Source organism: Muscardinus avellanarius (assembly GCF_963383645.1).
Source record: "Muscardinus avellanarius genome assembly, chromosome: 1".
NCBI lineage: Eukaryota > Metazoa > Chordata > Mammalia > Rodentia > Gliridae > Muscardinus > Muscardinus avellanarius.
Genome location: NC_137786.1, coordinates 15,675,240 through 15,700,562, shown reverse-complemented (window position 1 = coordinate 15,700,562; position 25,323 = coordinate 15,675,240). Strand labels below are relative to the sequence as shown.

The 25,323-nt window shown below is 43.0% G+C and overlaps 1 protein-coding gene across 1 annotated transcript; it reads right to left on the bottom strand.

Moving 5' to 3' along the window:
• Positions 1-19,422: 19,422 nt before the first annotated feature.
• Positions 19,423-20,019, bottom strand: BASP1 (brain abundant membrane attached signal protein 1; the record flags this gene model as incomplete). The annotated part of the gene is made up of 1 exon (XM_080699064.1): positions 19,423-20,019. The coding sequence occupies one exon, from the start codon at positions 20,017-20,019 to the stop codon at positions 19,423-19,425; it is 597 nt and encodes a 198-aa protein (XP_080555190.1).
• Positions 20,020-25,323: the final 5,304 nt, after the last annotated feature.

Sequence of the window (25,323 nt, the reverse complement as noted above, 5' to 3'; positions counted from 1 at the left end):
TCATCCACTGTGTAGAGCGACTTGTCAATGGAACTGACGTTTCTCAATGCAATTCTAGCCCTTTCCCTTGAAAATAAATAATAATAATAATAAATTAATAATAATAATTAATAATAATAATAGCCAGGTGCAGTGGCCAGCACCTATAATCCTAGCACTCCTTCTTAGGAGGCTGAATCAAGAGAACCGCAGGTTCAAGACCAGCATGGTAACTTAGCAAGATCTCTTTTCAAGACAAAAAATAAAATAGGGTTGGGGGTATAGGCCAGCGGTAGAACACCACTGGGTTCAATCCCCGGTAACACGTACACACACACACACACACACACACACACACACACACACATTTCCCTAAGCACAAGAGGACCTTCAAAGAAATTTTCACTCTAAAATTACATTTCTCTTGCAAAGAATGTTGCCTGCAGATTGCCAGTCCAGCCTCATCCCCTCTCGGGCTGTACATAGGCAGCCCAGTCCCTCTGGGCCCACTGAGGTGGTACAGGCCGCAGAGATAGAGTGAGTGTAGGGCCATCCTATACCAGGGACCCCAAGAACGGAAGGGAGGCACAGGGTGACCAATGGAGGTGTGTTTCTGGGAGACAAAGGATTGAATTTTTCAAAAGGCCTAGTGTAGGAGGAAAACGCCTGGGGGAGAAAGAAAGGAATGGGAACAAAGGAAGGCAGCTCCCTCCAGGTGGGTGTGTAATAGCAAGAAACAAGGGCCAGCATGGTGATGCATACCTATAATCCCAGGACTTGATAGGCTGAGACAGAAACATGGCAGGTTCAAAGCCAGCCTCAGCAACTTAGCCAGGCTTTCTGCAGCTTAGTGAGACCTGGTTCCAAAATTAAAAAATTAAAAAGGAGCCAGGGCATGGTGGTGCATGCTTGTAATTCCAGTATTTAAGAGGCTGAGAAGGAGGATCACAGTTCTTGAAGAGCCTTAGTGAGGTCCTTTGCAACTCAGTGAGACTTTGTTTAAAAAAAAAAAAAAGAATAAATAAAAATTGGGCTGGGGATGTAGCACAGAGGTAGAATGCTTCTGGGTTCCATCCCTAGTACTTCAAAAAATAAAAAATAAAATAAATATAAAGGGCTGGGGGTATAGCTCAAAGGTAGAATGCCCCTGGGTTCAATACTTAGCACAAGAAAAGAAAAGATAAGGGAAGAAAAGAAAAGATAAGGGGAAAAAAAGAAGATAAGGAAAGGAACAGAAAGCAGGACTCCTTGGCAATCAGATCATGCTGCAAACAACTAGGGGTTGTAAGACTGAACAGAGAAAAGCAGGTGTATAACTGGCTTCTTCAAAACCGTGGCCAGGAGCTGAAGCTCAGGTCTCAACATTAAAGCGGCCGAAGGTGACCCCGAGGCAGTGGCTGCAGCTACCACCTGCTGATTCCATTGAGGGCCAAGGACTCTGCCTCTGAGCAACAGTGACCCTTCGGGATGCCCAGAGACCAAAGCTGGCAAAGAAGGGGAGGTTTGGGGCTAAGGCAGGATAGGACCAAGGAGAAGTCCTGAAAGTAAGTCAGCTGTGAGCAAGGGCTCCCTGGGAATGACCTGGTCAGGTGCCCGGTTCACACACAGAAGGGGAAAGTGTTAGCAGCAGGGACGACTATGGGACTCTTCCAAAGTTTATTGAGGCCCAGAACCTGGCCAAGAGGGTCAAATGAAAATGCATACCAATACTCCATGCATACCAATACAAATCGTTGATGTACTACATTATGGTGTGTGTGTGTGTGTGTGTGTGTGTGTGTGTGTGTGTGTGTGTTACTAGGGATTGAATTCAAGGGCGTTCTACCTCTGAGCTATATTCCCATTTTATTTTATATTTTTATTTTGAAACAGGTCTTGCTAAATTGCCAAGGGCCTCACTAAATTGCTGAGGCTGGTCTCGAGCCTGTGAACTTCCTGTCTCAGCCAAGTACTGGGATTACAAGTGTGCAACAACATGCCGGACTTAAATATGTATAATCATATTTATTAGTCAGCTTTTTTTAAAATAAGCTTTTGATATCTCAAACAAAAAAAAATCAATAAACTATTTTTCACAATCCATAAGCTGGATTCTGGCTTCTCTAATGATTTGATTAAAATGCTTATCTGTTGTGTTCTGTTCCTGACCATAATTAACTTAATCAGAATTCTGTTTCTACCATCCTACAGTTACCCTAGGCTAGATTTTAATAACTTAGAAAAATTTATAACCACTGAAGAATACTAACTAGATCTTTAGTTTGCTCTGCTATGAATTTCACTTTTTAGGAATAAATTACTTATAAACTTTCTTTCCCTTAATATGCCATTTATAACTCTAGAGTATATACATATATTGCTTTCCATGGTTATTTATCATAGAATATGTTATTATACAAGATTAATATTATAATCTATCTTCAAGTTGTATCTCTCTTTTTTTTTTGGTATTGCAGATTGAACTCAGAAATATTCTATCGCCAGCCCTTTTTTTATTTTTTGTTTGTAAACAGGGTCTCACTAGATTGCTCAGAGTCTTACTAAGTTGCTGATACTGGTCCTGAACCTGCCCTCTTATCTCGGGCTCCCAGGTACTAGAATTATAGGCATATATCAACATGCCCATCCTGACATTCTATCTTGATGCACATCTTTTATACTAATATAGACTTAATTGGACATAGATCAAGGATAGAGAACACTCACAGATGAGTGAATTCAAAGACACAAAGCGCTGAGGTAACAGATTCAAGTCTTTGGTCCAGATTTGTCCTACAAAGCACTTGACCTCACATTTTTTGGTGGTACTGGGGTTCCTGGAAACCCTTCTACCTCCGGGCTACACTCCAAGACCTATTTTTTATATTTTTTTATTTGGAAACAAGGTCTCCTAAGCCAGCGAGGCTGGCTTTGAACCTGTGCGATCCTTCTGTCTCCGCCTCCCAAATGCAAGGATTACAAGCGTGCACCACCACGCCCAGCTTGACCTCACATTTTAGAGTATTGCATTAACTGACATAAAAATTCAGAAATTTCACATAACAATCCCAATGCAGGATTTCCTTTGAGAAAAGGGTATGGCGACTCCAGGCCTGCATTCACTTAGACCATCTGCAGACTCGGCAGCAGCTAACCCGCAGCAGTTGGCCAGTCTCTGCCTGGCCCTCTCCAGCCCCGCAGGCACCCACCTCACAACCCCAGGGCTACAGGGAGCGGTGCTGGAGGCTGAGAAGGGCGAGGTGAGGAGGTAAAGTGAGAGCCTGGGGTGGAGGCCATCACAGGGGTGGTTCTGCCTTTGTGCACGTTGTGAGAAGCACATTGATGTTGCAACTGACAGTAGCACCAGAATGTTCTGCTTAATGTCAGGGACTGCTTGGGGCTTTGTCTTGGTACCTGAAGACATGAAGAAGATCAAAGGAGGAGAGAGGGCACTTCTCAGAATAGCATAACCAAGGGGAACAATGAGTGTCTCGTGGGTGAGACGCAAAAGCAAAGATCTGACATGGAGCGTGATCTAAGCTTCCCTCTGTGATCGGGTCATCATTATGTGCATCAGACATTTTACCACGCACGATACTGCGTTCAAGACTTCCTAGGACAAGCGAGTCCGCTTGCTGCCTGTCTCCCGCTCCGTGGACAGCCATGACAGTAGTCACCTCTTACCTGTGGTCTTGCTTTCCCTGGTTGGTTGAAGTGATCGGTGGCCAGCCCCAGACTGAACCTATAACACGGAAAACCTCAGAAATAATTCAGTAGCTTTGAATCCAACGCTGTTCTGAATAGCATTATAAAATCTCTTGCCATCCTCCCACCCTGCCTGCAGCGGGAGTCATCTCTCTGCCCAGCACATCTGTGCTGTATACACTACCAACCCACTAGTCACTTAGTAGGTTTCTTGGTTATCAGATCCACTGTTATGATATCTCATTGTTTGCATACAAATATTCCTTATTTTACTTAATAATGGCCCCAATGCATCAGCATAGTGATGTTGTCCATTTTCTTCAGAGTATTGTTATAATTGTCCCTTTTGTATTATTATTATTGCTAAACTTTTATGGTGCCTAATTTACATATTATGCCTCATCATATGATAAAATAACATATGTATGTATAAGGTTCCAGTCCTCACAGGAGGTCTGGAACATATCCTCTATGCCTGAGGACAGAATATTATATTGCATAATCTATCTGCCGTCTTCCTTATCCATTCCTTTATCTGGTGACAGTTCTCTAAGCAAGAGAACAAGGATTGCCTAGGCAATCCAGGAATTTTTCTGGATTTCTGCTCATAGAAAGCTCACGTGTTTTAAGTCTCCATAACTCTGGTCTCCACCCTCAACTGCGGTTCCCAGGTAGAGGGATGTCGTAACACTAATGCAGATGCAGAGAGTAATTTGGTCTCTACAAAACACACCTAACTATATTTTACTAGATGAAAAATGTATTTCTATAAACAACTAAATTTTACACGTAGAAATGTGTACAACTGTGGCCACCAAAGTGCTTTGTTTATAACTGGTATTATTGTTTTGGTTTGGTTTTGGGTACTGGGGATTGAACCCAGGGGCATTCTACCTCTGAACTATACCCCTAGCCCTTTTTATTTTTGAAACAGGGTTTTGCTAAGTTGTTGGAGGTCTTGGTAAGTTGCTGATTCTGGCTTTGAACCTGAGGTCATCCTTTTATCTCAACCTCCCAAGCACTGGCATCACAGGCATGTATCACCACGCCTAGCTCTTTATGACTTTTAACTCCAGTATCTACTTATGAAGGATGCTTCCCCAGTTTATGAGTAATCCATGATAACTAATGTTTTCCTTAATGGCTAGGCAAATGTATAGTAAAAACTGTTTTGGAAAGTCCAATCCTGTTTCTATTTTAAACTGGTTCTTCCACAAATTACCATGAACATCGTTGTAGCACATCTTGGACTGTGCCAGCTCAGGTTGGGAAGAAAGGATGCGCCGGCAGCAGCATTGCTCTCCTATGCTGTACGGGCTCCCCGTCAATGCTAGGGTATCACGGCTGAGTTTCATGTGAACTGTCCATTCCTGCAGTGTGTTTGTCTCTGCTTAAAGAAATTTCAGAAGTTTCATGTCTAAATCTTCTATGCCTCAAGTCCAATTTTTCTTTCTTATTCTTATCTCTAATAAATATGAACATATTAACCACACCCTTATCTGAACCCATTATCTCTAAATAACAGTCCCTCCTGAGCCAGATTAGTATGTCTGTAGGAATGCTGCCCTTTCCAAGGTCTGATTAACTTGACAAACAGGGCTGGAAACTCCAGCCATATCTACAACGTGAATAATAGTCATTTGTTTTAAATTCTGATTAATGTCATTGAAAATGGTGAAATATAATTTAAGGAAATCAAAAGGATAATTTGTCCAGGTAATAATTTGGTAGCATCTCTATTCTTCTGCATTCAGACTTTTGGAACATTTTAAACCTGTGCAAAAATAAGATAGGCATGGGAATGGGAAAATCCCAGAGATGGAGAAGTCAGAAAGCAAGCTTACCACTGCATCCATTTAGCCACTGGTATCCATGCATGCTTCAAGATCATACAACAAGCTTGTTTATGCCCAGCCCTCTGCTTTCCTCCTCGCAGGAATTCAAAAGCATAACAAGGAAAGTGGCCCCAGACACAGGCCTGTCCCCAGAGGTGGGGAGCTTCTGTGCCCCGACTCCTGCAGATCAGAGAGAACCACGTCTGGCAGCAAGACTCAGGGTCTGAGAACTGGACACAAGTTGACCAGTTCAAGCAAGTGGTCCCAGTTAGAAACAAAGTGAACAATAAAATGACACGAGAAGTTAGAAATCAAATGAACCTCTCAGGTATCAGTAATGGATGGCCCTCTATCCCAGCAACAAAGAGAAATCTTGATCTTAGAGTGAAGTCTTCCCAGAAGCAGTTAGAGTGCGATTGGCAGGGGAAGGGCCAGCAGGGGTGTCCAGGAAGCAGACAATGGCGCCATTACCTTCCATTCTCACAAAGAACAGTCCTCATGAGATCCAGTGAGCACCCCGCCTTCTAAATTCAGTGGGTTGTACTATGAATCGGTGTTTTTTCTTTCTTTCTTTCTTTCTTTCTTTCTTTCTTTCTTTCTTTCTCTCTCTCTCTCTCTCTCTCTCTCTCTCTCTCTCTCTTTCTTTCTTTCTTTCTTTCTTTCTTTCTTTCTCTCTCTCTCTCTTTCTTTCTTGTACTAGAGGTGGAACCCAGAGGCATTCTACCTCTGAGCTACATCCCCACCCTTATATTTCATTTTTTACTTTTTATTTTGAAACAGGGTCTTACTGAGTTGCAAAGGGCCTCACTAAGTAGCTGAGACTGTCCATGAACCAAGATCCTCCTGCGTCAGCCTCTCAAATGCTGGGATTACAAGCGTGCGCCACCATGCCCGATGGTGCTTTTTATTCAAAGATAGGGTGACATTAGAATCTATTATCTTTGAGACTACAACCCAGGGATAAATATGTGAACATCCTGGCATTCTGTAATTTTTCCCTTATGTGAAATTCAAAGTGGTGAGGTCTTCATATAAGTCCATTTCTATTTTGGTTCTATGTGTGTGTGTGTGTGTGGGGGGGGTCGGCCATCTTTTGCGTAAAAGAAAACAATAAATCTGTGAGTACTTTAAGAGAAAAAAGCTGTAATCTGGCTATCTTTTTTGGAGACCATGAAATACCCCTTCAACATTTTACCACTTAGGGCTAACGATAGTTCAGATATGCACAGCAAAATACAAGCCTGAAGATTAATTTTAATATGTGGAAATATATTATACCCAGCCCCATGACATGTATTTTCAGATAGAAATAACACACAATTACATAGAATAACATTAGTTGTTCGAAGTCCCCTAAGACCTTTCTATGAAGGACCAGCAACACGGACATCTTTTAGGAGATTTTTAGAAATGCAAAATCTCCCATCCTAGCCCAGATATACTTTGTCAGAACCTGCAATTAAACATGAGCTTCAAGTGATTTTTATGTATTTTAGTTGGAGAAATATTCTAAGCTCTTTACTAGTCCATTTCTCTTCCCAGTGTACTCAAAAATGGCAAAGAACTTTGAAAAGTTATATTCATTTCTTGTGTACAAAACTCCCCATCACAGTTACCGTTACCTTTGAACATAATTGTTGATTGGTGACAGTAGGTACATTCAGCCCTCTCTCCATCCTCCACATCCCCCACATCTCAGAAAAGAAGCGTTTTCCTTTATTTAGCTGACCTATGATGAGAATCGGTGCAAACAAACAGCAGCACATGGTTGGAAGAGGCCTTGAAGACTGGGGAGGAGTCTAAAGGCAGAATATATGCTAGTAAAAAGTTGAAACCTTGAGCACCCAAGTTTCATGCATAGGTAATTGCGTGCTCTGCTTTCTAAGTCAAATGGACTCCTGATTGCTGATCCCATCTACTGACTGGGGCTCAGGCATCTCCATTTCATCGCCATCTGAGTTTCTAGTTCCCAGGTCTTGTGCTCCTTTTGGGCCTGTTGGTTTTCTGTAAAATATCTTGTCTACTACCATCACTCCAGGACCTCAATCTTTTTAAGCCCTTAAAGATCATGCAGAAATCTTTTCTAGCTCTTCCCCAAACCCAAAGTTGTCTCAAAGAACAACACAGAACTATGGCCTAATATATTTTTTAAAAGGGGGCCAAAATTTAAATTAAATTATTTTTAAGCACAACCCAACAAAACTGCCTCTCGTCCAGAAGTGATACTCTGCCCTCTCTTCTCGCATTTGTGAGGAGCGGTGACTTGAAGCTGGCAGAAAATCTCTCATGAGTTTATTCCTGCTTCAGAGATTGGAAGATAATAGGAAATTACAGAAAGAATTCCTATTTAAATGTCAGAAAGACTTTGGGTGAGTGAACTCAAGCTACGAGGTTGGGTGGGCATAAATATCCAGCCAAAAGAATTGCTGCCCTTCAAAACAGCAGCTCAGATCACATGTGGACAACTCAGAGTTATAGACAAAGGTTAAATCCAATGTTTACTCACAGACAGAAATGTTAAACATCGATCAAACTATATCTGCAGCACAACTAGTTAGAATTTCTTACTGAAATTGGAGTCCCAATTTAAACGAAGGCCCCACCAATGCGAATGTTTTAAAAATAAAATAATCTTGCATATTTTATAACTTTATGCTGATTATTTTTACTGTAGTATAAATGTGATAATTGAGCATGACTGTGTATAATAATTCTTTTCTTTTAAAAATTAATGCTGAAAACAGTTGTAGCATTGTTTTGTATGTTTTGTGCAAATCAAGAGTAATATGTTTTTAACTACTAAATACAATGAAAATATGAGACTATGATTACCAGCATGCTTTATGTGATAGAAATAATGAATGCATTATAAACATTTTTTCTATTCAAGAAGAGTAAACACCATGGATAATAAAAAAAATTGTTAAAGAATCATGTATGTTTCCACTTGAAGGTTACCAAGTCACCATGTAATGCATATAGAGAAAAGATAGCACTTGTTACCTTATTACTGAGGTTGTGCGAATGATCTGACCCTCTAGTTATTAGTAACTCTGGGGAACTGATAACCGACATAAGAGTCCACCCCTTGTTCAGAAAAAGATGTTGCCATAATTTTTAGTTGTCTTTAGAGAGCCTTAGAGAATTGGGGTAGGAGATGCACCTTGTCTAATCAGACTGTAGCAGTCTCTTGAGTTTCAGGCAGAGGCTAAAGTTTTTTCAAAGCCAATATCAAAATTTCAGGAACTCATAAAGTATCCAACAAAAATTTTCACTTTACCCAACAAACATTAAGTTACATTGAGGATTTTCTAATTGTTTTTATTTTGCCCAAATTTAAATTGAATAGCACAGTATTTTTAGCCAGATCACGACAGGTCAACTATTCAATGTTTGCTTCAGTCTTTGTAAAGATGGTGGAAGTTTCATTGGAATATATTCAGAGACAGAAAGCATAAGAGGACAAGTTCATTCAACACCTGCATAAAATAACAATGATTATCTTCAGACTTTAGCTCACAGGCATGTATTCTTCTTCACTTATAATATTAGCATTAGAGCTGGGCATGGTGGCACACAACTATATTCCTTGGTACTTGAGAGGTTGAGACTGGAGGATCAAAGGTTCAAGGCCAGCCTCAGCAACTTAGTGAGGTCCTTAGCAATCTAGCAAGACCCTGTTTCAAAATATAAAATAAAGCACCTGGTGTGGAGGCATATGCTTGTAATCCCCGCGCTTGGGAGGCGGAGACAGGAGGATCGTGCAGGTTCAAAGCCAGCCGCACTGCCTTAAGAGACCCTGTTTCCAAATAAAAATATAAAATAGGTCTGGGAGTGTAGCCCGGAGGTACAAGGGTTTTCCAGGAACCCCAGTACAACCAATATATATATTTTATTTTGAAAGAGGATCTTGTTAGGTTAATGAGAGTCTAACTTCTTGCTGAGACTGTCCTTGAACCTACAATCTTTCTGTCTCTGCCTCCCACGTACTGGGATTACAGGCAGAGACCACCACACCCAGTTTATTGGCCACTGACTCTAACCTATATGCTGAAGTGCAGCAACAGAGGTAAAAAGACCAAAAGCTCTGTCCCGTAGAGCTTAGAGTCTAGTGAAAGGAGGCACAGTCACTTCAGAACAAGGTGAGATACTTAGATGGCAGCGCTGAGGAGGAAGTATCAGGGAGGTGGAGGAGAGCGAAGCTGGATGAGAAGTGGAGGGCAGCGATTTAATAAAGATGCTCAGGGGCAATGGCTTTGCAGGAGTATGGCCTCAGCATGAAGAAAGTGGGGCTGTTTGGAAGAGCTCCGGGCAGAGGCACCTGGGGAGCTCATGCGGGGACCAGCAGGCTGCCCAGGTGAGCTGACTCAAAGGACCAGGATGCTGTCAGATGGCGGAAGAAGAGGGGAGGTCGCCCCTGGAGGACCTGTGGGCAGGACCACCTGCCTGGATGAGTGACCTGTGTAGTCACACGGGCCCCCCACCCAGAGGAACCCCAGCCCTACCTTAGTGCTCAGCTCTTGCCATCCTGAAAATTTCAGAAGTTTTTTTCTTGGTAATCCCTTATTAATTAATTAATTAATTAATTAATTTTTTATGAGTTTATAAGTGCATTATAGCCTCCTATCATAATGTAAATTGTGTTGACGATGACATGCATGCACATAGTGCTTGGTTCTCCCCTCCCCCATCTCCCTCCATCCCAATACAGAGTACTCAGACTGACATTGTTATATTTACATGTATACACATAGTGGATGGTAGTATTTCCATTAATGAACCTCAGTCTTCCTTCTCCCCTACCCTTCCTCCCCGGGTCCACTAAGCTTTCTTCTCCATTATCTGGAGTCCCTCTGCTATCCCAATTACTTCCTGCACATGGTACAGAAAACATATTACCCTCCACTTTCTGTGATTGGTTAATCTTACTTAACATAATGCTCTCCAGGTTCTTCTATCTTCTTGCAAATGATACAGTTTTGTTCTTCTTTATTACTGAGTAGAAATGAACAGCTGAATTGAACAGACATTCCACAAAAGAGATACAAATGGCCAATAGATACATGAAAAAATGTTCAACATCATTAGCCATCAGGGAGATGCAAATCAAAATTACACTGAGGTTCCATCTAATTCCAATCAGGATGGCAATCATAAAGATGTCAAATATCAATAAATGTTGGCAGGGATATGGGGAAATAGAAACTTTTCTACACTGTTGGTGGGAGTGCAAACTAGTTTAGCCACTGTGGAGATGAGTGTGGAGATTCCTTAGAAAACTGGGAACGGACCCAGCATATGTTCTGGCTCTACCACTACTGGGTATCAGTAGTCAAAAGGGGTCAAAACCAGAGAACTACAGTAATGGACGCATATCCATGTTCATAGCAGCACAGTTCATAATAGCCAATTATGGAACCAACCTAGGTGTCCATCAGCAGATGAACGGATTATGATAATATGGGAAATACAATGGAATCCTTCTCGAAGGTGTTTGACTAAGGCGCTGAGAACATCACAGCCAGTGGTTCTTCTGTGAGCGAGGTGAGATTGGTGACTAGGGTGAAGGCAGAGAAGTGGGAGGAAGGTTCCTGCCCCATCGGATCCAGAGCTTGAGGGGCCCCTGGCCAGGTGCAGGCTGGCTTGGATCCGACTCTAGAGGATACAAAGAAGGAGCTCCCTGGCTTAGAGGCAGCTGAGAGTAAGAAAAGGAGCCAAGGCGAAGCCGATGGGTTGGTCTTAGTGTCTAGAGGATGAGGAGGACCACAGAGGACTGAGGAGCAGGACCTGGAGCATCAGAAGTTCACTGCTACCTGTTTCTTTTAGGAAGACTGGGAGCCGTCTAAGTGGAGGGGCCAAAAGGCAAGTCACAGTTTGGAGCCCAGGGTTAAGAGGAGTGTGCTGGCCATTAGTGTTCTGCCCCTTATATTCTTAGCATCTGTGTAATGTAAGGACTGGCAGGCAGGAGCTGCTTAATAAATATCTCATAAATGGACAAGTGAATGAAGCAACGTAGAAAACAAAAGGGGAAATGACATATATGAAAGTGGTATACATACAGAAGGAACAAACGCCCGTCCAGAGCGTCTAAAATCTTTAAAATAGAACTTTCCCTAGCCGGGCGTGGTGGCGCGCCTGTAATCTCAGTACTTGGGAGGCTGAGAGTGGAAGATCACAGGTGTGAGGCCAGCCTCAACAGCTTAGTGAGGCCCTCAGCAACTTAATGAGACCCTGTTTCAAAATAAAACGTGTATGAAGGGAGGATGGGAGCTTAGCTCAGAGATAGAACACTCGTGGGTTCAATTCCCAATACCCCCCAAAATAGAAATGTTTCTTTTAGGAAAAAACTGCTGTTAAAAATCAGGTTGAAGGAAAAGTTGAAATGCTGTCTTGACTGCTCACCTGTTTCCTAAGGAAACGTACAATCACTGTGGTGATCCCATTAAAAAGTGCTCAGATACAGATGAGGTGCTGAGCACCAACTTCCATCCTCCCCACCACCCTGAGGTAGCAATATCCTATAGTTCCCAGATGGGCGCACTCTCCCTCTTAATATCCCTGTTTTCTTTTACAGATTAAAAAGGAGGTCGAAAGCCTCCTATTTCCTTCCGGGTGTGGTGGTGCACACTTGTAATCCCAGCACTTGGGAGGCTGAGACAGGAGGATCACGGTTCACAGACAGCCTCAGCTACTTAGTGAGGCCCTTTGCAACTCAGGGAGACCCTGTTTTAAAATAAAGAATAAAAAATTGCGCTGGGGGTGTAGCCCGGAGGTAGAATGCCCCTGGGTTCCATCTTTTAGTACCACCAATAAAATAGGAGGTAAAAGGAGAAAGATACACAAGGTCCAGATGCGTGCCAAGGAAATCATACTTGTTTTTTACTGAGCAGATGAATAATGAGGGCATGAAAAATCAGAAAGAACAGTACACTTGAGATGTGTCTCAGAAACACACATTTTAGGTGTGTATAATTTTTATCATTTTCACCCACTGTATGTATTTGCCTCAGGGTGGGATTTCACAGCAGGCAGGAAAGAATAAAAAATAGATGAGCAAAAACAAAAATTATAGAGGGGGACTTGATAGGAAAAGACCAAACGTTTAACATCACAGTGACTCTCTGACTCCGGTAGAATACAAGCATTGTTTTCTCGTAGTATATCTTTTAATTGCATTGTTTTGCTTTGTTGTTTTTAACTGTGTGTGTGTGTGTGTGTGTGTGTGTGTGTGTGTGTGTGTGTGTGTGTGTGTGTGATTTTGAAAAGGTAAGATCTGCTCTGAATGTCAAAGCAATTCCAGCTTCTGAAAGAGAAAGCAGCTGAATAGATAGCAAGCAAAATATAGTCTCTATTATTCTCAGCTTTAAAAAAAAAAAGTAAAAACAGCCTCTGGGGGATTTGCATAGGAGTCAGACTCGGGAGCTGTGCAGTGGGTGGTTCCGGCTGAGAGCAGGCTCTATTCTTGGATGTCTGTGCTGAGGCAGAGCAGGATGGAAATGGTTCACTGCTGCTGTGCCACTGCCGTCGTTTCTCTTAACGGGGTTCACCTGTCAAGTCAAATTTCCCAAACCTATTTGAGTGACTGTTGTAATTGGACATGGCAACCCCTTTTCTTGGCAAAACTCAAAACTGGGCTGTTTCTGTGAATGAAGTACAGAAACCTAATCTTTCTCTTCCATTAAGATGATTGTTTCCTTTTTAAAGGGAAAGCTGGGGAAACTTTCTTTTTCTTCCTTTCTTTCTTTCTTTCTTTCTCTTTCTTTCTTTCTTTCTTTCTTCTCTCCTTTTGTTAACTAAAGTGTGTTACACATGAACATATTTTCCTCAAGATAGAACAGGTGCTTTTCTTTGAGGAGGAGCATGCACAGAGTTCCTGACTTTCTGGTTGTGTGGCTCTTAAATACAATCCAATCGACATTAAGGCTTAATCGTTTGATTACAAGCCAAGGCCTTTGGGGCCCCTTCAAACATACTTTCAACTTGAATAAATTAATAGCTTGAAAAACCAGGAGACAATTAGGATACCAATAATGAATCTTTCTAGTGTTTGGCACTCAATCTTTTAATATGTTTTTAAATTGATCTGATCAATGAAGGATCACTACAATATGAAACAAGTGTGGTGTATATACCTTAGAACAAGGTGGAGGTCAAGTGTATATGAGATAGCTTTTCATCTGGTTTTTCTATTTCTCTGTGTACAGTTGCACTAAGATTTCTTTTTGTGAAGATCAGAGTTCTTTTACAAAGAGATATTTCCTCTAGGAATGTTCCTAATTGTGTATGTTAATAGAAGAATAAGGCTTCGGGATGAAAACTGCTCTTAGTAAACTAAAGACTGAGAAAAACTTGGAGAAGTATACTACATCAGTAATTCCCTGGACTTTAAATTTTTATATACTAGTAAAATTTCTTTCATTTAAAAAGGCAGAAAGTTCATGATATAAAAAAATAGCTTACTTTAAAAATCAAAGACATGAGCTGAGCATGGTGGCCCACACTTGTAATCTCAGTATTTAGGAGGCTGAGACAGGAGGATCGTGGACAGCCTCAGCTACTTAGGGAGACCCTTTGCAACTCAATGAGACCCTGTTTCAAAATAAAGAATAAAAAATAGGGTTGTGGGTATAGCTCAAAGGTAGGATGCCCCTGGGTCCCATCCCTAGTACAGGGGGAAAAAAATCAAAGACCTATACCTTTTTAAAAAAACTTCCCATGCTGCCCTAGCAGATAAAGGTAAAAAGAAAAATTAACACCTTGACCAAAAAGCCATCTCTGAGCTAAATATTTGACATATTAACTGCTTGGCAGAGCAGTGCAGTGTCAGTTACACACCAAGCCTGCTTGTTTAAGGATGCACACAAAACACATCCTAGAGGTCCCGCAACCACTGCCGATGCTGCTTGGTATATGTTTAACATTACCTCCCAGGATCCAGTTTTCAATATTGCGCAAATTAGTTAAAATACAGCTCTAGTCGGGCGTGGTGGCGCACGCTTGTAATCCCTGCGCTTCGGAGGCTGAGACCGGAGGATCGCACAGGTTCAAAGTCAGCCTCAGCTACTTAGTGAGGCTCTCAGCAACTTAGTGAGACCCTGCTTCCAAATAAAATGAAATAAGTCTGGGAGTGTAGTCTGGAGGTAGAAAGCCTCTGGGTTCCACCCCCAGTATGACCAAAAATAAATAAATAAATAAATAAAGCCCTAAACAACTGCATTGTCATCCTCAAAAAGCATAATAGAAACCAAAAAGGTAGAGACTAATCTTATCAATCCTGAGGTGACAAATTGGATTAGACCAAATTGCAAGTTTTATACATCTAATTTTCCCCTATAAATGTAGATGAAATGACACTTTCTTTTCTTGTGTATGTGGCACTGGGGATTGAGTCCAGGGGCATCCTACCTCTGAACTACACCCCTAGCCCTATTTTATTTTTATTTAGAAACAAGGTCTCACTAGGTTGATGAGAGTCTCACTACTTGCTAAGGTTGTCCTTGAACCTGTGATCCTCCTGCCTCCCAAGTAGTAGGATTACAAGCATGTGTCACCATACCTAGCAATGATTGAAATTTTCTATAGTAAAATTTATATATATTAAAAATTAACAAAAACAACATAATATTGGTTCCAAGAGCCAGCTCTGATAGTGGACTCTGTGTTGTTGTATATTTCAATAAAGGTACTGTCTCAGTAAACCATCAAGTTTTATTGAATGAAAAGTGAGGTTCCTAAGCCGGGAATGGTGGGACACACTTGTAATCCCAGCACTTGGGAGGCTGAGACAGGAGGATCACAGTTTACAGACAGCCTCAGCTACTTAGTGAGGCCCTTTGCAACCCAGTGAGACCCTGTTTCAAAAAAAATAGGGTTGAGGGTGTAGTTCAGAAGCTCAGAGGTAGAATGCTCCTGGGTTCCATCTCCAGTAGCACAAGAAAAGAAAAAGAAAGAAAGAAAGGAAAGAAAGGAAAGAAAGAAAGAAAGAAAGAAAGAAAGAAAGAAAGGAAGGAAGGAAGGAAGGAAGGAAGGAAGGAAGGAAGGAAGGAAGGAAGGAAAAGGGAAGGGAAGGGAAGGGAAAGGAAAGGAAAGGAAAGGAAAGGAAAGGAAAGGAAAGGAAAGGAAAGGAAAGGAAAGGAAAGGAAAGGTTAGGTTCTTGGATGCTTTTTGAAAACAGACTTTTTGTAGCAATGTAGTATTCAGCTTTGCAAGCACCTAATAATGTACCCGACTTAGGTATATTGAAATGCACTCTCTTTATTTAGATCTCATCAGCACCAGATAGTGGACCTGGGTCTTGACCCTAGAGAAAGGAGATTCCCCAGGAATCATTCCTGGTTCACAATTGTGTGGCCTCTGCCTCAACGGCTGGGAAGAGAATGAGCATGGTCTTCTTTAGTGTTCAGGCTACATAGGGCCAGCCCAGGATGTGTGGCGCAGCCCAGCTCTAGGGACTCGGGTCCATCCCCGTCACACAGGGCTAGCACCAGCCACAGAATTGGAACTTCAAAGCAGAGAGACAGACCTGGCATCCCTGGAAACATGTTTTGCTTCCTCTTTGTTTCCTCCTTGGAGTATGCGGAAAACACACCCAACGCGTCTGAGACCCTGGAGTCCTTCGTTCTTCATGAAGACGCGCACACCCAGGTTAGTGAAGCAAATACATGGCAAGTTTCCAAACACTTCCAACTTGTTTGCAGCCTGTGTGTTACCTTCCCCTTATTTTAAATGGTTCAGGAGAAGGGAACAATCTAGGTCAATCAGAAATTCACACGGGTGACTGATACCAGTTCCCTTCCTGAGTGAGTCACTTCTACACATACATTTTCTGCTGAACGTATAGTTTCAAACCGCATTTTAAATATTTTCTTTCTTCCTTTAGGATGGTAAAATTAAATGCCATAAACTAGAGTTAGGTTAGAATTTTTGTTATAAACATTTTGGTGACCACATATATGATACTTAATTGCTTGAATGCCTAGTATTTAGAAAAGATATATATATATATATATATATATATATATATATATATATATATATGACTCAGATTTTAATTCTCCTGTACCCTACCCAACTTTATGTATAAATAAACAAAAGTCTCCTTATTCGATTTATGCCTAACCGGTCAGTTATTAATAACAGTAAATGTTAATGCAGGAGGCTGATTTGTTTATTCTAATCACCAAATGGCCTAGTGAATGTTCTAATTAAAGTGAGGGGGAGACATGGAATAGATGACAGATCACTTCTACCAAGCACAATGTTTTCTGCAAGAAATGCACAGCCTTTAATAACTATTTATCAGTTAAAAAACAAGTGCGTGCCCGTAATCCCAGTACATGGGAGACTGAGACAGAAGGCTAGCCAGGGCAGTTCTGAGAGGACCTCAACAATTTAGTGAGACCCTGTTTCAAATTAAAAAATAGTAAAAGACTAAGGTGTAGCTTAGAGGTAGAAATGGCCCTGGGTTCAATCCCCGGTACCAGAATTAAATAATTAAAAATTTTTAAAAGATTTTTAAAATTAAAACTATAGAATTGGTACAAATGTTCCCCATTTATTCATCCAGTTTACGGAATCAGTTTTCCCCCTACCACCAGCAGCCTACCCCCAAGTGACTGTATATTTTAGGACATATCAGTAATAATCTGGACATCCCCTGCCGTCTTTCTTACTTAAAACAGTTGCTTGGTGGTTACTTGGTTAACGTAGTTCTTGTGTGCTAGGCTTTGAAGCATTAAGAGTCAACATTTATTTCACAAATGAAACAAGAACTGCAAGTGCCAGAAGGTGAACATGGACGTGAGCTGACTCCAACAGCATATTTGCCTAATACTCAGTTTCGCGGTTTCTGTTTTCCCAACTGCTACCTACCAGCAACATCTTAGGTAGGGTGCAGACTACTCAGAAGATACACGGAGAGGTTATCTTTTTCCTTTTATTCATCAATATGAAATGAAAACCTTAAGAATGAAATCAGACTCGTTTGTACCCACAGTACCAATAATGTCCCTTTGGGAATAATTCCATTTCATTGGCCTTTACAAATTGAGTTCTCTAAAACAGATTTTTCTTACTCTGGGCATTTATCTCCAAATCCATTTCCCCTCAAATCCTGGTGTTTCTCTGATTGAGGCCTAACAATCTTTGTAGTGGCTAGGGTCAAATTCTATTAAAAGTGTTTAAGATTTTGTTTCTAATATCCAATCGGGGGGAAAATTTACTACCATGACATCTAATAAGCAGTTGCTCCCCCCCCCCCTTACATTGGAGAATTGATCTGCAGGCCTGGACATTCCAGAAAGTTCTCTGCTTACACCAGTCCTCCAGCTCCTCTAGTGTGACATGGGTTGAACCTGAGCGAGAAGGTGGTCACTATCAACAGTATGGGAGGAGAAACCAAGAGACAGGAGAAATCACATCTATTCATTATATATACTACGACTGGCATAGCCCCACACCTATGGCCATTCCAGGAGTCAGAGGGGCCTTGCCTTAGAGACTGTGAAGTCTATGCCCTCTTGTAAGTAAGGCAAGAGAGGGGGAGAGGTCAGGTGACCGAAAGCCATGTGAGTGAGTCATCAGTGGCAAAACCAGGACAGAAATTCAGCCACCAGAAAGGCCCATTCCCTGCCTACTCCACAACACGTGGTCCCCTTTGCTCGCTCTGTCATGAACATGACACCAATAAAAGGAGCCCAGAACGCCCATAAGTTGCTTCACAATTTATATACATGTTTCTCCAAGACCTTAATCTAGTTATTGTCCTTTAATGTATTTGATTCAAAATGCTTGTTCTTTGTAAGTAAATTAATTATATGCACACTCTTCAAAGGACACATATCTGTAGACATAGGAAGTTTTCAGCCTGGGCTTTTTGCTGAGATAATTTACTGATACTGACCTAGGTATTTAAAAACAATCCACAAAAAACTTGAGGAGCCTTCCCACCCACATGTATTCAGGAAAGAAAAATGTCCAATACAGTGCTCTAATGAGATAAATACCCAGGGGCTCGGGTGGGGGGTGAGAGGGAGGAGGTAAAAGAAAACCAAGAGTCTGCGTTACTTCTTTTTAATTGTTTAACTTTATTACTGTTGCACCATTTATACAATTACATATAATTTCAATGCATCCATTGTACATGTTTTTTTATTTTTTATTTTTCCATTTTCCAATGAGTGGTGTGTTGGTGTCTGTGACACAGAATGAAGAGAAACTGGAACTGCAATGAACGCAGACTTTTTTATTTTATTTAATTTTTTTCATTTCCACTGACCAATAAACAGAACTACAGGTGCACCCAACCACGGACATGCATTAACTCGTCATGAGAAATCTAGGTAGGCTAAGTACGATGAGAGAAATGTTTGTTACTCCCAAAAATATCTGGAGAGGAAGAATGGAGGGTTGGCCTCGAGATACGATACACGTTGGACAAGCTAAAGTGGGCTCCGTCTGAAAGTTGGCATTCATCCACAACATTAAAAAATATCAAAAAAAAAAAAAAAGAAAGGCTGCAAATTAAAAATAAAACACAGAAAATACTGCTTTCATAAAGATCTGATTGCCTTGGCACTGGCCCTGTGGGCAGGATCCCACGCAACGCGCCCGGCTACGGGGGACCGGGCCAGCAGCGCGGGTGACCGCAGTTCGGTGCGAAGGCTGCACTGCACTTTCAGACGCTGATCTATCAAATCCAGGACCGATTGGTAAAAGTTGACTGAAGGTATATTAGATATTTCCCCACAAAAATACTATTTGGATTCTCCCCACCCCCACCCTCCCTCGATGGGACAGCATCCTTTTTTACTTCCCCCCTTGGGCAATACATATCCTTACGTCTGATCCGAAACGAGTTAGTAGAGGATAGAGAGACAGAGAGAGAGTGGGAGACAGAGACGGCGAGCTCGGGATCGCGGTAGGGTCACTCCTGGGCCGCCACGGTTTGGTCGGCGCTGGCCGCCGGGGCGTCGGGCTTGGGCTCCTCGGGGACGGGGACGGGGGGCGCGGGGGCCTTGGCTGCGGAACTGGGCGCCTCGGGGGCGGCCGCGGGGCTCTCCTCCCCGCTGGCTTTGGAGTCCGAAGCGGGCGCCTCGTCGCTTTTCGTCTCGGGGGCGGCGGGGGCCTCAGTCTTTTTGGGCGCCCCGTCCTCCGGGCCCGCGGGCGCCGCCGGGCTCCCCGCCTCGGCCGCGGGGGGCGCATCTCCGGCCGCGGGCTCGGGGGCCGCCGGCTCCTCGGCCGCGGCGCCCTCCGTCTTCTCGGGCTCGGCCTGGGGCGCCTCCTCGGCCGCCGGGGCGCCCTCCTTCTCCGCCGCCGCCGGGCCCTCCGCGGCCGCCGCCCGGTCCGCCGGCTCCGCGGGCGCCTCCTTGGCCTCCACCGCGTCGCCCGCCGCCTGCGGCTCGCTCTCCTTCGCCGTCCCCTCCTCCTCGGTGCCCGCGCCCTCCGCCTTCTTGTCCTTGTCCTTGGCCTTCTCGTCGTTCACATTGTAGCCCTTCTTCTTCTTGCTGAGCTTGCCTCCCATCTTGTACTGCAAGCAAACAGAAGACAAGACAAGGGGTCACTGGTCAGCAGGGGCCGGTGGGCTGGGGCCAGGGAGGAATGGGGAGCCCCCGGGATGCGCCCCAGGGAACGGACGGCGATGATGGGGCGCAGTTCCCGTCGCACGCATGCTAGCACGAGGAAAAACTGAAATTGAGCGGCCAGGGTGGCAGGGCTTGGGGGGGCTGAGACAGGAGGATGGCAAGTTAGACTGTTTCAAAGTAAGAAAAAATAAAAAGGTTGGATGGCAACTTAGACCATTTCAAAGTAAGAAAAAATAAAATAATAAGGTTGAACATGTAGCTCAGAAGTAGAAACTCCCTGCCCTGGGTTCAACCCCAGTGTAAAGTCTGAGCCCCCTGCCAGTGCAGGGGGGCGGGGCCGGAAGCCATCTCCCTATCTCGAGAGAGTTCCCTGTTTCCCACGGGTGAGGGGGACGACTCCTAAAAGGAGGGAGCCCCGTCCAGAGACACACACGGAGACAGAGACAGACGCGTGCTCTCTCGCTGGGGGTGGGATACGGCTCCCTGGGCGAATAAAGGCTTATGGCATCTATATCGGACTTCCCGCGTATCTGTGTGCGCCGGAGGGACCCGTGCTTATTTATTCTAACACCCAGGACCTGAGGTTCAATACTCAGGGTAAGAAGAAAGAGAGGGAGGAGCTCAGCTGTAGAGCCTCTAAAACTCTGGGTTGAATAATTTTATTTTATTTTATGTTGCGGTACTGGGAATGGAACACCCAGGGGCACTGTACCTTCAAGCTACACCCCCAGCCTTATTCCCAGCCTTATTTTTTAGTCTTTTTATTTTTATTTATTTATTTATTTTGGTGGTACTGGGGTTTCTGGAAACCCTTCTACCTCCAGGTTACACTCCCAGACATTATATATGTGTGTGTGTGTGTGTGTGTGTGTGTGTGTGTGTGTGTGTGTATATATATAATTATTATTATTATTACTATTATTTTTTTTTTTGGAAACAGGGTCTCCCAAGCCAGCGCGGCTGGCTTCGAACCTGCGCGATCCTCCTGTCTCGGCCTCCCAAGCGCGGGGATGACAAGCGTGCGCCACCACCCCCGGCTTAGTCTTTTTATTTTTGAAAAAGGGTCTCAACTGAGTTGGGAAGGGTCTGGTTGAAGAAATATTAAACTGAGTTTAAAGAACCAGTGACCAGAGGTGCTTGCCAGTGGGAATGGGTGGAGCCATGTTTGTTTCTTATCTCCTCCCGTGTCTGATTCAAACACCCAATCTTGGATACATGTGCAAGAAATGCAGGGCAGACACTTTAGATCCATGACATATGTAGCAAGAGATTTCATAATTTTAAAACATGTTCTGGAGAAACTGTATAGCAGTAATAAAGCACAAGTCAGAAATTCCTAAGAAATAATCTCAAACTATGAGCTCTTTTCGAACTCCACTACCCACCTATACATTTATATAAGAAAATGCGAGGAACCATCTTAGCTACACAATGAGGTCACCATTTAGGACCAGCATAGCTGTGCACAGAGTACACGCAAAGTGGAAATTGTCTACAAGCAGATAGACTTCCTTGGGCCTGACAGACCAGAGGGTGGACTTTGATAACCTCCTATTCTCCCTGAAAAGTTTACCTTGCCCCTCCCTAAACTTAACTTCTGATTGCCTTTCCCTAAAACTTATTTTGTAATCCTACTCATGACCTCCTTCCTCATTGCTTTGTTTAAACCCTCAATAAAAGAAAGGTGCCAGCTAAAGAGGACAGGAGAATTGCCTGGCTCCTCCTTGGCCGGCCAACCCCGACATTAAAAACACTAATTTTGGACCCAGAGTGGTTCTTGTGAGGGACCTCAGCGAGCAGCACCCACGGCATCCGGACTATCGCGAGGGATCACATCTTCAAAGATCTGTGGGTATGTGGCCCTCTACCTGCACAGACGCAAAGACAGAAAGTATAGTTTCTCCAGCTATATTTAATTTTCTAACTCATATTCATCACTTTTCAGGATACTCTCGGCTTAAAAGAAAGAGGTCCAAAGCAACGTGAAATCTCTCCCGACTAGAATCCAAACTATATATGTCAGGCCTGTAACAGACTTTTCCACTCAAAAGATAAGTCTTTAATGGTGCCAGGGCTGTTTCTTTCACTCTGGCAGGAGAATCACTGGTGGTATGTGAAGCCTGAATTCTTCTGTTCTATGTATTTTTTCTGAATTGTTCTCATCTGCTACCAAAGCATTAACCGAGATAAGTAGTAAGTTGTAAATTAATAAATTTAATCCAGTAACATCACCTGTGCTAAACAGGTACTTTCTCTTTCTTCAAATGCATTTTTATGATATCCTATATCAGTAAGAACCTGATACGTTGCTCTTTTGGAAAAAGAAAACAGTTGATTTTCTCAGATGAACATCACAAAATTCATACTCTACTGTCCCCTAAAATTCCCCCTCCCCAGAAAAAAATGTCCAGCAGAAGGAGAGAACCTTGTTAGGCCTCCATAGAGGAGGCCAAATTCAGGAGAGACCACCTCGTTCTGGCCCAGCTCTGGGCCTCCTCCAGACAGAATTACAGAGCTCTCCTCCACTGGCTACCACTCAGAAAAATATCACCCATTCAGAACAGAAAATGTGCTTTTTATTCATACACGCCACGGGATCATGATTCACGATCATGGAATAACCCACATTTATCTTTTAAAAGTCGAGCGTTGGCTAGAAAGCTCCGCTCTTCAGTTCTGTCTCACCACTCTACTAATTCCTGTCTGGAATGACTTTCACAGCTGGGGAAGAAAAAAGACACAGCAAACTGAAGGATGATTAAAGTGCTATGCCTGCGTTCAAGGAAGGTCTTTATTATGTTATTTTAAAAAAAGAATTTCTCTTACATGTCTTAAAAGAGAGTGGCTTTTGATCAAAACCCATGTCATACAATGGTGCTATTTGACCTAATATTTGATTATTTTTCCCTCAGAAGTAGAAGCAAGCATATATATACACACATATATACATATATATAATTTACTTGTACTGCAAAGCAATAAATTAAAATATATAGAAATGACAAATATGTTTATCATTAATTTGTAATTCTTCCATTGCATTTCTTAGTTACCCATTATGCATAGAGGATTTATATTGAGTGCAATTTCAGATCTGATATCTCAAGACTTCTTCTTCCAATTCTGTAACAGAAACCCCTCCACTAACCCGGACGTCACAGACGCTAAGACAGGCACACGTGTAGCTCGCGCGCTCTGCGGACACAAGGCGCTGCCTTCCGACACCCACAGCACGAAATTCTATATAGCAATCCCCAGATGTTTACAGTCCTGTTGGGTTCCAAACCTAAAATCTAAGTTTCTAAAATTGGTTTTCTGAAACACAGTTAAAGCCACATTCTCTTCTTTATGCCCAGCTGTAATTCTTTTCTGGGTCTGAAGTGAACATACACAAGCATGCTGTAAGTAAAGGAATGTGTCTTCAATTCTATGTTTTCTAAACACAGAGTTAGGTAATATCCCCATTTCTGGGTAATTCACCTGTGCAAGCCATTGTGAAGTGTCAGGGGGAGGTTTACAAAAGGCACTAGAACCCTAGAAAAGCAAGGACTGTCTGGTTATTTCCTAGGATAACATGAGTGAAGACTCTGCCTTTAGCAGGGGTAAATTAAAAAATATGCATTAAAATTTGATGTTTCTGCCTGGCCCCATGGCACCTGCCTGTAATCCCAGCAACTCAGGAGGCTCAGGGAGGAGGATGACAACTTTGAGACTAGCCTGGGCAAGTTAGTGAGACTCTGTCTCAAAATAAGAACTTAAAAGGGCACACTGCAGTGGACTGCCATTCACATCATCCTTTTATCCACAGAGGAATTCTGAGTTCATGGAGCTGTACAGTAGGTAAAAGGTAACCCCAGAAAGAGACACTGGGCAAGAAGACACCACCTCGCAGGTCAAAGGGCATTCCTGGCAAGGGTCAGAGGTCTCAGCCCAGGATTCCAGGAAAGTGCTTGCCGGATAGCTCCAGACCAAAGAGCCTCAGAGATTGAAGAAATAATGCAGCGCTTCCTCCAAACTCCTCGTCTGCTTATTTGCCAAAGAAGCTTTTTCTCAATATCCTTAAGAAACAGGAGAAATCCAGGGATATGGTTTTTAATGATTTCTATTATTTCTGTTTCTTCTACTTTGGAAAGAAGTCATTTGGCTGGGCATGGTAAGCACACACTTATAATCCCAGTACTTGGGAGGCTGAAACAGGAGGATCACAGGTTTGAGGACAGCCTCAGCAATATAGTGAGATTCTCAGCCACCTAGACCCTGTTTCAAAACCAAAAAATAGCCAGGCGTGGTGGCACACGCTTGTAATCCCCGCGCTTGGGAGGCGGAGACAGGAGGATCGCGCTGGTTTGGAGCCAGCCTTGCTGGCTTAAGAGACCCTGTTTCCAAATAAAAATATAGAAATAGGTCTGGGAGTGTAGCCCGGACGTAGAAGGGCTTCCAGGAACCACAGTACCACCAAAAACAAAACAAAAAAAATAATGCAAAGGGGCTAGAAAGGTAGTTTGGAGGTGGAATGTTCCTGGGTTCAATCCACAGTACCAAAAGATAAATACGTATATGCATATTATAAGAAACCTCTTAGATAAGATCTATTTCAAGAAAACTTCGGACACTAAGTCCTGGCTGATTCATAAGATGCTGATAAGCACCCGACCTCCACGGCACACTGGACCGAATCCTTGAGTAAGTTACTTAACCCCACTGTCCCTCTACTTCCTGTAAAATAACAAATGTCTGCTTCCTGGGAACGTCATGTGAGGCATTAGTAAGTTGCCTGACATTTCACGGATCTGCAACCAATGTTAGTTCCTTTCCTTATCATTTCATTTTACAATTCTTAAAATAACTCTGTGTTTGGAAGCTCCAACCAAAAATAGTAGGGCAGAGGTTCTGCACACAAGTTCTAGAATCTACCCTTAGAACCAATACTTTTTTTTTTTGTAGTACTGGGGGTGGAGGCCAGGGGCTTGCTACCTCTGAGCTATAGTCCTAGACCTATTTTATACTTTATTTGGAAATAGGGTCTCACTAAGTTGCTGAGAGCCTCACTAAGTAGCTGAGGCTGGCTTCGAACCTGTGCGATCCTCCTGTCTCAGCCTCCCAAGCGCGGGGATTACAAGCGTGCTCCACCACGCCCAGCCTGAATACATTTTAAAATGTCATCAACAGGTATTTTTTATGCTGTGTTCCAAGCAAGCTCCTGCTGTCTCTGTAAAAAAAGGAGTTTGTGCGGTTACCTGCTG